The sequence below is a fragment of the Panthera uncia genome, chromosome B1 (assembly GCF_023721935.1).
Source record: "Panthera uncia isolate 11264 chromosome B1, Puncia_PCG_1.0, whole genome shotgun sequence".
In the NCBI taxonomy this organism is placed as follows: Eukaryota; Metazoa; Chordata; class Mammalia; order Carnivora; family Felidae; genus Panthera; species Panthera uncia.
In genome coordinates this window covers 194255027-194268481 of record NC_064811.1, presented here as the reverse complement: position 1 = coordinate 194268481, position 13455 = coordinate 194255027, and the positions used below count along the sequence as shown (strand labels likewise).

The following is a 13455-nucleotide window of genomic DNA, read 5'->3' as shown; positions in this document are numbered from 1 at the left end:
CCCAGCCCTTCCTGCCGTTTGGCAGGTGGACCAGGGCGCCTAATGGGTGAAGGGGTCGGGGGGGCGTGGGCTGTAAGCTTTGGAGGGGAGAGGGCATCCCAGGGGGGAGACTCGGGTTCCAGGGGTGAAGAAAAGCCCCTCAGGAAGGAGGGGTCCAGGGACTTGAGAGGACGGGTGTTCCAAGGACCACTCATGTGAGGGACAGTGAGCTGGGACAGCCACCAGGCAGCGAGAGGAAAGGCAATAGCAGGGAGGTTGATGGGCCAGGCTACCTGAGCAGGAAAGACTCGAAGCTGGGGGCCAGTTAGGGACGGAGAAGCTGGTTTGGAAACCCCAGAGAGGGTCAAGGACAGGTTTTCACTGCAAATCGAGGGGTTTGTGCAGAATTTCAGGAGTCACTAGGTTGTCTCGTTTGAAGACCTCGTCTTCTTAACAGTTGTGACATTTGCCCAAACCCCATCACAATTAAACAACACAACACTTTTTAATTTCCCGGGACCACAGACATTGTTTTCTGTCTCCAGTGCCAATGACGACCAGTTCATTTTACCTCTCATGTGTTCAAGCCATTCAACATGGTCAGGTGTGGGCATTGACATTTTTAGAAGGTGAAACGTCTCGTTGTATTTTGTGTTTCCAGTTGCCTTAGGGCCTACCTCTTCTGAAATGGTTGGCGCTAGCATCTGTTTTCCGAGGCGGCTCCTGGGGACTTCACCCCCAGGTGACTTACCGGGAGCCGCCTCATGTTCCTGGGGCTCCTCTGTCCCTCCCTCCCTCCCAGCGCCCCACAGAGGGAGACCGACGGGCGTCCTGATCCAGCCCCTTCTGCGCCCGTGTCTCGTCTGCCTGCCTTCCTGAGGAAAGCCCTCGGGGTGTGGCAAGCCTGCTTTGTGGGTCCATCCGATGTCGTGAGGGCAGGGCCAGCAAACCCAGGTGACCGTAGGTCCAAGGTCCAAATCCAACTTTATGGATGATGGAAGTTATTCTCATCTCCTCCGACACCTGTTTGTGTCTCCCAGTTGGTGTTGAACCGGGAGAAGAGAGAGGTACCATTTACTGAAAGCCTCAAAACCCCAGTGGCGAAGCTTTCCTACAAGCACCGTGCGTGGCTCTCTTACTGACTCTGGCTGGCGCTAGCCTGCCCCCATTATAATAGGAAGTGTCCAACACAACAGGATTCCTGTTGAATTTGCCTTCTTGCTCTGTCCTGAATACACTTCCCCTTGCACTCGTCTTGTCCTGCCCTGCTTCATTTCTGGTTGGAATTACTGCAGCTCTTTCCTTTGAGTCTCCCTTTTTCTGATTTCCACATCTCCTTACTGTCTGCAGCGTGGTCTAACACGTGGATTTCGTGGCTCCCCATTAACTAGATAGTCTACTACTGTATAATCGTGACTAGTCTGGCCTCTGCTTATTCAGCCTCCTCACCTTGGAACAGATTTAAATGCTTTTAGAAAGTAAGTTTTTGGAGGCACCTGGGTGGTTCAGTCGGTTCAGCATCCCAGCTTTGGCTCAGGTCATGATCTCACGGTTCATGAGCCCATGTTGGGCTCTGTGCTGACAGCTCAGAGCCTGGAGCCTACTTTGGATTCTATGTGTATGTGTGTCTCTCAAAAATAAACATTAAAAAAATTTTTTTTAAAGTTTTTGTTATTGTGGTCACCTGCCAACCCCCTCGTCCCTCACATGTTATCCTCAGTGATCCTGAACTATTTGTTCAAGCATGCATGATCTTTTGGACACTGTTGACCTGAAGCAACCCCACCATGTGTTTTTCTGCAAGCAAACATCTTTGTACTCATTCTCCAAGCCAGAAGCTACCACTGTGAGGTCTAGTCAGGCTCTCGCTCCATGACATGACATGCTGCTGTGTTGTAGTTGTTAATACTGTACTTTCTAGAAAGTCCTGGAGAAGCAAACACTGTGTCCTTGCGTTTTCATGTCTATAGAACTTAGCCTGAGCCTCAGGTGAAGCGACAGACGGAGATGTGGGTTCAGCACCTCCACCCCAGGCTGCTTGGTGATGGGCAGTAGTAAGAGGATTTTGTGTCTCAAAGCGCAGGAAAGCTTTGCCAGGGTCTCTGATGTTGGATGTTGTCTCTCAAGCCTCGGTTTCCTTGTCTGTAGAGTGTGAGCCACGGTCACTGTGATCTCCCAGACCGTTCCCACTGCTGACGTTCTCTGCCTTTGTGCTGTATCGCCCATCACCCACGAGTTCCACAGTTGAACACTGGCTCATTGTTTGGTTCTGCCCCTCTCTGGTGTTAGTACCGAAGTATGAGGACAAACGGACACAGGGCTTCAGTGCCCTTCCCAGTCTGGCTGCCATGCCTGATAGAACACTTTGACGGGCTCAGCCTCCCACAGGGGACCGTGAGAAGGGATGGGGGCACCTGGGTGGTGCAGTTGGTTAAGCGTCTGACTCTGGGTTTTGGCTCGGGTCCCGATCTCGTGGTTTGTGAGATCCAGCCCCATGTCGGGCTCTGTGCTGACAGTGTGGAGCCTGCTTGGGATTCTCTCTCCTCTCTCTCTCTCAATAAATTGTCCTTGAAAGACAAATGGGATATAGGCAAATGTAGGACTGGAAAAGTTTATTTTTTATATTTCTATTTTCTCTTTGACATGTTGTCATAGCATACAGTTCTGTGCTTGCCCACATATAGATTTGGATATCTGCCCTAAGCACGGGGCATTGAAACACATTACGGAATTATACAGCCTACACAGCCAACTAATACTACAACCCACCATGCATCATAAGACCCATCCTATATATTATTGTTGCTAAAATGTAAGAAAGTGCAAGAGGTATGGCGTTATTTCATTTGTTGCACACCGTGTGGGACTAGGGATTTTATCCCCCTTTTACCTGTGAGGAACAGAGACCGTGAAGTCATGGAAAAGGCCAGGCCTTTGGGGCCTATTCCAACCTGATGCCACCACGTCCTGGGCATCATCAGGCGAACCGAAAACAAACCAACCTCCCTGAGCTTCTGGTTCTTTCAACGTAGAACCAGAGAATTTTGCTGTGAGAATTTCCTAATGATGGACTTGTGCCTCTTCTGTGCGTGGCTTGTGGGTACCTATGGAAACTGTCAGTGATTCAGAATAATCACCCAGGTGAGCTCTACCTGGAGGGAGAAGCAGATTTACTAATTGAAATCTAACACCCATGTCTGGAGTCAGTGAGCCGTCAACACCCTCCCAGCTGTGCGGTAAATGACTGGGGGTCAAGGAAGCTGGAAGCACTGGGGCACAGGCATTGCTCAGCTCTGTCAACAGTGGGGTCTGCCTTGTAAATAGAGTGGAAGGTTCCGAGCCGAAATCTGTTAAATCCGTACAGCTTTTTTTGGTGACGACACAAATGCAAAGGCAACCTTTTACAAAGCACAGTTCATACCTTTTTTGTTTCACTGACTTAAGACCCTTCCCTAGTAGTCCCTAATCCTTTACAACCCAGAGTTCAAATGAAGAGCTTGTGGCAGAAAAAGTTTTCTGTCTTCTGTCAGCCCTCTCTGTCTTTTTACCCACACACACACGCAACGTAAATGTTAATTTATGTAATGATTTTATGACTCCATGGGGAAAGTGGGAGCTCTTCTGAAATCCGCCCCGAATTCAAATGCACCCTGACTACTGACCCGTCCTGTTTTATCGTGGAGGCTAATTAAGCCTAGAAGAGTCCGCTAATCCCCTTTCCTTCCATGATTTTTCAATAGATACCCTGGGCTTTGTAGGGAGAATTGAGTGCTTCATTGGAAAACTGCACTTTTTTAGACTGTGGTCACTTTTCCGGCTGTCTGATCGTGGCCCACACCGCCCCTAGCCTTTCCCAGCTCTGTGAAGCGGAATGACCGGCTGGTGGTGCAAATGAATCTTGTCTGTGGGCAGGAGCTAAATCCTGTCCGGCGGAGGGAACGCCTCACCCCCATGGAAGAGCCAGTTTTTTGCATCAGTTGCCGGTCCTTCCCCATATATCCAATCTATGGATGTGTCAGTTCTCCTTGGAACCATTACAGCATCGGAGTTAGATAAAATGAACCAGTAAGAGAGTTATGATTCTCCAAAAAAATTAACAGCTTTTAGCAGGAAACTCCTAGGTCAATGTAGACAGACCTGGTTCTCTCTGAGGGTTTCTCTGAGTTAAGAACAGAAACGGCTCACCACAGTCAGCCCTGCAATGAGCTCCCCTTTGGCACCCACACCACCCCGACCCGTTTGTACAGTTGACAGCATCTGTCACACACATTTGTTGAAAAGTGTGAAATGGAACGAGAATTTAGAACAAATTGCCAAGAACGGCTATTGCAAAGGGGCTTGAGAAGGTAAGGATAATGCACAGCACGTTAACTTTAAAATTTGTGCGTTTGAGGCTTTTCTCCTCAACCGTGAACTAAGAGAAAGCCTTTCGGGGTAAGGTGGTGCGGTCGGAGGGCGTCCTCGGGCACCTACGGCATGCTCCGCTGCCCTCTTCGCTTTCTGTGCTGCTAGTAACCTTTTAATTCTCAGCTGGTTTTCAAGAATGTACCCATGGGGACAAAACTGTGCTTTGGGCCAGAGAGTCAAGTTGACTAGCCCTGGTCAGAATTCTTAAGGCAACAGCACATACAGCAGTAAACCAGTTTTACCGTCGTGCCTTCAGAGTCAGAGTGTGGTCTCCAGGATAAGGCTACCCAGGAACTTGTGTCTACAGACTTGAGGAGACAATAGCCAGGGCAGTCTGTCCTCGGGGGCTACTGGGGAAGGATCGCATTCTGGAGACCTTCCGCTTCGAGAATGAGTATAGCTGAAAGCTCCATAACAAGGAGAATCCCGTGTCCTATCATATTTATAATATAAATAAAACTTGCCAATCACCGTTTCTATGGCAATGAACTCCTGTCCATGCGTGTCCTTATATACATCGAGGAGTGTATTCCTAGGATAAATTCCCAAATTAATTTTTAATTTTAAGTAACCTAAATCTTGATTAAGCTTTCCCAGAAATTATTTTACTTAGGATTAGAAAGTCAGCATGCACGTAGCCTCAATTATTTTGAGGAAAGAATAAGATCTTTGTAATTCTTTGCCTCCTTTAATTTCAAGCTGAATAAATAAATAAAAGGAAGTATTTTCATATGTTGACTTTTGTATTACGTGCTTTACACTGAGGTCAGGGACTATGTCTTAATCCTCTCTGCTCCCCCAGCATCTTGCACGTGCCTGGTAGGGAGTAAGCACTCAACAAACGTGGAAGGGGAATGAAGAACCAAAGCAATCAGGTACTCAAGTCACATTCTAACCATGTGAAAGGTTTACACATGTCCTTTTCATTGGGTTCAGTATGGGTTTGATTTACTGCTTATCCAAATACTGAGATACAGACTTGATCTTGCTTTGTTGTTGTTGTTAAGAAAAATCATCTCCTGGGGCACCTGGGTGGCTCAGTTGGTTAGGCGTCCGGATTCTGCTCGGGTCACGTTCTCACCGTTCGTGGTTCGAGCCCTGCATCGGGCTCTGTGCTGACAGCTTGGAGCCTGGAGCCTTCTTCGGATTCTGTGTCTCCCTCTCTCTCACTCTCTCTCTCTCTCTCTCAAAAATAAACATTTTAAAAAAAAAGAAGAAGAAAAAAGAAAAATCATCTCCTGAATGTTTTTGTGCGTGAACATTGTACAGAGGTTAGAAAAACACATAGCAAACACTTAACAGGGGTTACCTCTGGTAGGTGGCAGGGGCCTGAGGACCAGCATCTGGATGCTTTGTGCTTCTGGAAACACAGATTAACAAAAGAGGAGTGTGAGGGAGGGAAAAAGGATAATTCCGGGTTTGGTCAATCCAGTGACTTAGAAACATGATCCAGGATCCAGGCCTTCCCACTTAGTTATTTTCAGCATGTTTTATGGCCTCAGGTGCCTTCAATAATTCCAGATATCCTATTATCACTATGACAGAGTCCAGCCAATAAGACAGGTATTTTTGCTTATGCATTGGTTTATATCAGTGAAGAAAGACTGCCCTCAGCAGACTTCTTCTCAGATCCCATTAGCCATGATCAAGTCTAGTCCATGCTAGACCCAATCCTTTGAAAGGGAGATGAGATCACCATGATTTGCCTGGACCAATCCTGAGTCCTACCTTGGTCTGGGAGGGGCTCCTGTCTTGAACACATGGCCCTGCACAGATTAGCACCCCCCAAAGAGATCATGCCCAACCACTGAGGAGGACAGGAGAAGGATGAATTTGATTAACAGACAGCAGTGTGGAGAATTCGTTCTACTTTATACCCTTCTTTATCATTTCATTACCAACTACTTTTATAATTAGTTTTTTTAATGCATGATTATGTCAAGCCTTAGTAAGATTTCTTGATCTGCAGTTACAATGCAACACGGTCCAGTGACTCACCAAGTTTGGGGATTGTGGCTTGTTTCTTGCAGCTTGACTCACCATTTAGCCAAAGCTTGACAAGCTTCCACCTAAATGTCTTCTGCAAAATTAAATGAAACCCTTTCTACCCCCTATCTCACAGGGAAGTTGGAAATTACTAAAAGCATTAAACAAAGTCATCACACATTGTGTGGATGCTGCACCACTTACCCAATCAGATGAAAGGAGTTATATGTCAGGTCTTACATTGCATAATTCAAAACTGGTGATGAGTAAAGAGAATTGATTCCACAGCCATATTTAAGTGTACTGGGCGGATTGTGTTACTGTTGGGGCAACGTTTTTCATCAAGAAATTTCTTTTCTTAGTATGAAAACCTAGTGGAAGAAGGTCAGTGATGAAAACTGAGGAAGGGGTCCTCTGCTGCCCTCCCACCTCCAGAGCCGGCCCCTCTCCCTGCTCAGGGGCCAGCCTCCAGCCACTGACTGGCAGGCATTTCCCTCCACACTGCCCCACACAGGTTACGTCCCCCTGAGATGCTCCCCTCTATCCCTGTTCCCACATATCTGCGCTCCAAATCCTTAATTTCGCTGAGCCCATGTATCTGAAATGTTCAGTTCTGTCCTCAGGGAAATCGACTGATTAAAATACTCAAAATGTGGATGACAGTTCACCCTCAACATCTCCCACAGGATAGCTACACTTAAAAAGAAGTCTTTATTAATCTGTAGTTAGTGAAATGTCTGTTTAGAGTAAGCAGGCCTTCCACTGTCCCTTGGGTCAGCCAGCCGACCACAACTTTATCAGGACCAAAAGGAGAACAATTTAACATCCCTGTTTCTGAAAATATTTCCCACTGTCTCCGATACTGCTCATCACCATTTCCACAATGACTCAGTGAAATAAGCCTCTAGATGCTTCCCACCCCACCCCCCGCAGCTTCATGTGTTGGGGATTAGCTCTGTCTGGGACCTCCACTCCCTGTTGCCTCCTTCCCCCTTTGCCGGCACTGCAGGGCCGGGTGCAGGGCGCCCAGGAGGTCCTGGTGAGAGTCACGTGCTGCAGGAGCCCCGAGGCACCTTGCGCTGGCCGGTGCTGGTCCAGGGCAGCCAGGCTGGCCTTCTAGAGGCTCCTGCTTTCCCTTCCACACCCTCCCAAAGAACGTGAATAGCATTTACAGGATGCAGGTGCTGTTCTCCGCACTCAACAGTTGATTCCTTTTCAAGCTTCTGGTTTACAATTTGTAGTAATTCAAAACCTAAAAATTTTTTGGGGGGTGGGGGGGAGGAGGGCTATAAATTTACAGTTTTGCTTGCAAGCTGCTTCAGCAAATGTCAATTTTATCTGCTCGTTATCTGTCACTATCATTAAATGTCATTACCTCCCCTGGATCCTCGGAATTCAGAATTCAGCTGAGAATGCGCACCTTTACATTCAGTCTTTTCTTCTCCCGAAAAAGGAAGGGAACTTTGCAGCTGAGCTGCCCTACACGGTGACATGATTCAGTGCCTTGGTAATCTTCCCTGTCTCTGCCCAACAGCTCTGCCGCCTGGAGCGCTACTTATCTGCGGGACAGTACCAGGGAACCCTGTTTGCCGACCAGCCTGTGATGTTCATCACCCCGGCCAGCAACCCCCCCAGAACCAAGCTATGGGAACTGGTCCTCCTCTGTGGGGGTCAGATCACGAGAATCCCACGCCAGGCCGGCATCTTCATCGGACCCTCCCAAGGAAGGAGGAGGGCGACCGTCAAGTATCTGTCAGAAACATGGATCTTAGGTAGGGATCGGCTCACGGGCATGGCGGGGCGGGTGCTTCTGAGCGCAGTAGCTGTTGGGGTCTGTGGTCCCAGGCACACAAATGGGCTTTTCTGGGGGAAGCCCGATGCCCACGCCCCCCTTCCCTGTAGCCGCGGGGCTTTTGGATGGACGTCTCAGCATCCAAGCATCTGCCTTTCACAGAATCCGCTAATGACTGTCGGTCTCAAGCCAACCCAGACACTCTCCTTTTTACTGTCGGCCAAAGCAGACTTCACCAGGACAGAGAGTCACCTGACTCACCTCACTAGCAAGTGAGAAAAAGGCCCAGCCTGCCCACAGCTACCCCAGACCTTAAGGTCTGTCCACCCTCAGCTCAGATGGCCGCTCCCCGGGCCCTGGTCTTGCTCTGCTCCCAGAGCGGTGGGCCAGCACCCGGCTGCCAGGACCCGCTCCCTCCCCCCCGCCCCCCCCAGAGCATCACCCGCTTCTCCTGACACTCGTTTGTTCACCCGCTCAAAGAGCGGTGCAAAAGGAGCTACAGTTTTCATTTCAAAACCTAAGACAGGAAGCCAATGTGCACGTCTGGCTGTGCAGCATTCACAGTGCTGGACACGTGACTCCATTCGGAAGGGGAAGAGGTGCAGAGAAGCTCTCTTTCCAGGAGGCTGCCGGCGTGGTGACGGGCGGGCTGTGTCTGGTACCCTGGCTCTGGGGGGGCGGGGGCGGTGTCCAGGAGAAGTAGGCCAAGCAGGAGAGGGAGGCGGGCTCCACCGGCAGCCAAGGGGTCGGCGCAGGGGAGGCTGGGGCGGGCGGCGCTCGTGAACTGATGGAGCTGGAGGTGCTGGGGTGCTCGGGGCCCCGCTCTGGGGATAAACCTTCTTGCTCTGGGTTTGATGAACGTACAGGCTTGCTGGGGCTCTCAGAGCAGGTCCCACAGAGGGGGACACTAGAACAACAGGGATTTCGTCTCTCGCAGCCGGGGGGCCGGAAGTCAGAGTTGGTTTCTCCTGAAACCTTTCCTTCTTCAGCCCTCACTGGTCCAATTCAGTGTCAGCACCTTGAGGCGGGATCCTCACCTGGCTTCTTGAGACCTGAGAAGTGCATTCTGTCCCCTGTCTTCCTCCTGCTTCCTCCTGTTTGCCCCCCTCATCTCTAAATCCCCAACTCCTGGCTTTCCTCACCCCTCCCAGGGAGCATCCTTTAACAGATAAGTAGATACTGTGTCCACGTTTTATTCATAGATCACTACAGATATTTATGAATATCTTTTAAATGATTGATGGACATCCTTTGATATATTTTGAAAGTATGGCAATCAAGAGTAATTTTTTTTTTTTTTTTTTTTTTTTTTTTTTTTTTACTATCTGATGCAGAGTAATTTATCTTTTGCCTGGCAACTTATTTCAGAAAAAAAAAAATCTATGATTTTAGCTACAGTCCAAGAGCCAAGAGGCTGTTGACTCTTTTCTAAATGCCAAGAATATAACCTTCAAAACATCCTATGTTCTGAAACAGGTTCTTGTTTTGCTGTTTTTAGAAAAGTGCGTGTGTCAAAATGACACCAACTGGAAACCAGAATTTTGCTTTTTAGACAGCTGTCTCGTTCAGCTAACGGAACTGTGCACACGATGGCTATGAACAGTCCATATCAACAACTAATCTTTTCAGCGTCGGCTGTGTACCGTGTGTACAGGGCCAGCGTCTGGGTCTGTATGATTAGTATTTCCAGGCTGGGGAGCTCTGTCGCCCCTTCCTGTTGCCTCGTGCACGGTCCAGCCGCCTGCTAGTTCCTCCGGTTGTTTGGCCCCTCTGCCCCTCTGCGCGTGGCTTTTTAGTAGGCAGAGGTCTACCTGCTTGACCCCAGCGCTTAACCTTCACAAGGCCCTGTGGAATTCTCCGAGATTCAGAGCTGGAGCTGGGGCCCAAGCCTCTTTCCTCTCCCATAATTCATGTCCTGTTTCTGATTTGTCATTGATTACACCATCTGCGTGTGCCCTTGGCAACTTCCGGGTATTGTGCGTTCTGGAATCCTTGGCTCTCGGCAGAGTGGTGAAATCCTCACCCGTGAGGTGAGTCCCCCTGACTCTGGCCACTGCCCCGGTCTGCACCCAGTCCTCTGTGGTGAGGTGGGTATTAGAATGTGTATTTTTCAAATATTTATGAGTTTATGTTCTTCTCTTTTTTGAGTTGAGTTACAGTAGCTCCAGCTTTGTGCACATAAAGGAGATTTCATTTGCACATCTCTACACGCGTGCACAGACCCACAAGCAACGTGGTCCCGAGTAGTGCATTCCCTTTCACGTCGGGGTCCTGCCACCGGCTTGTGCTCTGACCGGAGGCAAATCACCTTTGCTCTCCGGACCTAATTTACTTCATCTGTTAGACTAATAACCTCTGCCCTGCTTACTTCCCTCGATGGGCAAAGGAGACCGCACAAGAGAGTTGCAGGCTATCCTCATGCATGCTGGGCATTGTCCCGTGTCATTGGGTGACAGTATCCACTGACACAGCAACGTTATTCTCAAAACATTGTGCAATTAAAATCCCTTTTAAATTAAAATTAAACCCATGTTAAGGCACCGAGCTGAAAGTTATTTTGTGAGACATGATGAAAACCAATACTCTAAATTTGTTCCAACTACAAGATCCGCTGCCATGTAAGGTGGAGTCCCTGAGGCCAAAGAGTAGTTTGAATTGGGTAGTTCTTAAAGTCTGAAAAAAATTCTTAAAAAAAAAAAAAAAAAAAAAAAAAAGCTTGTTGCGTCCACTTTCAGATTTACAGTTTGCTTTCCAAAATAAAGATCCTAAGGTTTTTATTCCTATATTTTGTGGCATCTTTGTTTATGCAGCCACAATAAAATCACAAGGGATGGACAGATCATCATTATTATCTTTTTTTAAGCCACTAGAAACCCCCGAGAAGTTTGGTTTGTTTTGTTGTTTCTTTGATAGAAGGAAAGATGGACATCACCAAAAAAAAGTCTCTTTGCCTAAGACCTCCAACATCCTAGGACTAGATTCCTGCAGATAAGCCTCCTTATCCCTTCACTGTCTGATCCAACATTTCTATTTAAAAACAAACAAAAGTGTCAAATGATTATTCCAGTATAAGACTTTCTCCTGACGTCTAGCTTGTTCTTTGGAGGCGGCCGCTCAGCGGTGACCACGGAGCATTCAGCCAGCTTACCCTCCTGGCTGCTGGCATAGAACGGTGTGAACTTATGAGATCTCCCAACAGGGCTCCCCATGTCTTACTCATTTGCTCCGTGGAGAGTCTCACACACGCTGAGTTGCCTTATAACGAGGCTGTTTGAACGGCCATGATTATGTTCCCAATTCATTCCCCAGAGTCCATTTTCCCTGAAACAGCAGTATACTTAGGCCAAGATTCTCGATGAATCATTCCACCAGGAGGAGAAATGGGGATTTTTGAGAGAGAAAATACTTGTGGGCACTTGAATATGTATGAAAATAAACAGGAAAACAAAAACCAAATTCCCGGCACGAGGAAACAAAATGTTACCTTTACCTGACGTTGGAATGGAAGCATTTTCCAGTAATTTTCTTTCCCCCAGCACACCCATAGAGTAGAATTCCCATTTTACAAGTCAAGAAACTAAGACGCGAAAGTCCCAAGTAACTTGGCTGGCGTCTTAAGTGAGGCCTTCGGCAGGGGTTGGGAGTCCTGAGACCCCAGTACATTCATCACTAGTCTGCGAATTTTTGTGCTGTAATCATTTCTTTTCACTTTCTTCATCCCCAGTTGGTGTTATCACTTAAGGCTGGTTTGGCCTTTCTCAGAAGACATATTTCCAGTCTCGGGCGCCCTTTTATTGTCTGGGCTATGTTCAAGTGATAAGACATACATTTTATGCTATTGTGGGAACATAGTGTACCATGCTCAACAGCGGTGCCGAAGGGGGAAAAAAATTAGCCTCAGCATGATTTCCTTATAACTTATAAAAAGCATTTGATTTGAATGCCTCCGCATGTCATTGTTTTCAGGAAAAAGATCTCTGATAGCATGTGGGCCTTTGCAGGCTAGCATAGATCATTGTTTCCCCAGATGGCTGACCACAGAACTAGGCCCAGGAAAATGCATGCTCTTAAACATGGCATTTTGTTAAACGGAGGCCACTCGGGAGGCTCAGCCCTTAGGGTGCATGGTTAAACAGATAATATCAGGAGTCTTCAGGTCCCTGGTAGTCCACATTTTTACTGCATAGATAAGGAACCAGTCAGACGGAGGTGAAGCCATTTGCTGAGGATGGAAAGAAGAAGAGAAAGGAAAGACCCGGGGGCCGGTCTGTCCCCAGCCTGCCCCCTCCTCAGAACATGACCTGATACCATGCTCATACCTTGGCTTCCACCCCCAGGAGTTCAGCAACCATGCAGAAAGTGGCAGTACACTTTTAAGACACAATCTCAGACAATAAGACACATTATTTTTGTTTTGAGTTGTTCTCAAATGGATGACATCTACCAGGCTAGAAATAAATGAGAACTAAAACTGAAACTGATTTGTGGAATTTTATAATTTCAACATCTTGTGTGTATAAGCTTTTAAGAAATATATAGCTTTTTTTAAAAAAAGTGTGTGTGTATGTATATATTATATATATATGTATATATAATATACATATATATATAATATATAGAATGACTTTTTTAAAATTAATTGCAAGCTGCTGAAAGAGTACGTGTTAGCCTTGGAAAGATATGGGAAGAGTGTGCTCAGAAAGTGTATTTCCCTTTAATTGCATTCATTGGTCAACTAGTGGTCCTAGATGGTTATCTTTGAAATTTCCTAACCTGTCTCACTTGGCTCCCCTTTGTGAAATTTATGCCAGCTGACCTCCAGTCACTGGATGTGAGCATCAATAGTGATAGAAAAGTGAAAAAGCATTTTAAAGACAGGCAGACAAACTGGAAAATAAAAGACCCTTCTCTGCACCTTACTAGCCAAGGCACAGTTTTTAAGCCTCACTTAGGAAAAAAAAAAACAAAGTAGAACATGACAATCAACTACATATTCAGCTGGGAACAGGAAATAGTGTAACCACAGCAACATTTTATATCCATCACCAGAAATGCAGTCATCAGTGTGGGGAATCCAGACAGCCACTTACAAGCCAGCACTAAGCATTTTGGTTTCGACAGGTTCACAAGACTGTCTTATGTACAAATTCGCAGAGCCCTCTGCAAGTGCTGCCATGTTAACTCCTGCGTCTGGGCCAGGAGGATAAAGCCATAAAAGAAACTTCAAAGCTCAGCCCCCTAATGGGATGTTGCCAGTAGTTCTGGCTGTCTTTGCATATTGGCCTAGTAAA

The 13455-nt window shown here is 47.3% G+C and overlaps 1 protein-coding gene across 2 annotated transcripts in view; it reads left to right on the top strand.

Moving 5' to 3' along the window:
- MCPH1 (microcephalin 1) overlaps positions 1-13455 on the top strand; it is a 171612-nt gene that overhangs the window by 145496 nt on the left and 12661 nt on the right. The window contains exons 4-5 of one of the 2 annotated variants that reach the window (XR_007458058.1): positions 7907-8144; positions 10171-10251. Coding sequence is in view for 1 of the 2 variants with exons in the window: in XM_049631820.1 (XP_049487777.1) it covers positions 7907-8144 (238 nt within the window). In the remaining variant the exon portion in view is untranslated. The remainder of the gene's footprint in view (positions 1-7906; positions 8145-10170; positions 10252-13455) is intronic. The other variant, XM_049631820.1, reaches the window with a different exon arrangement.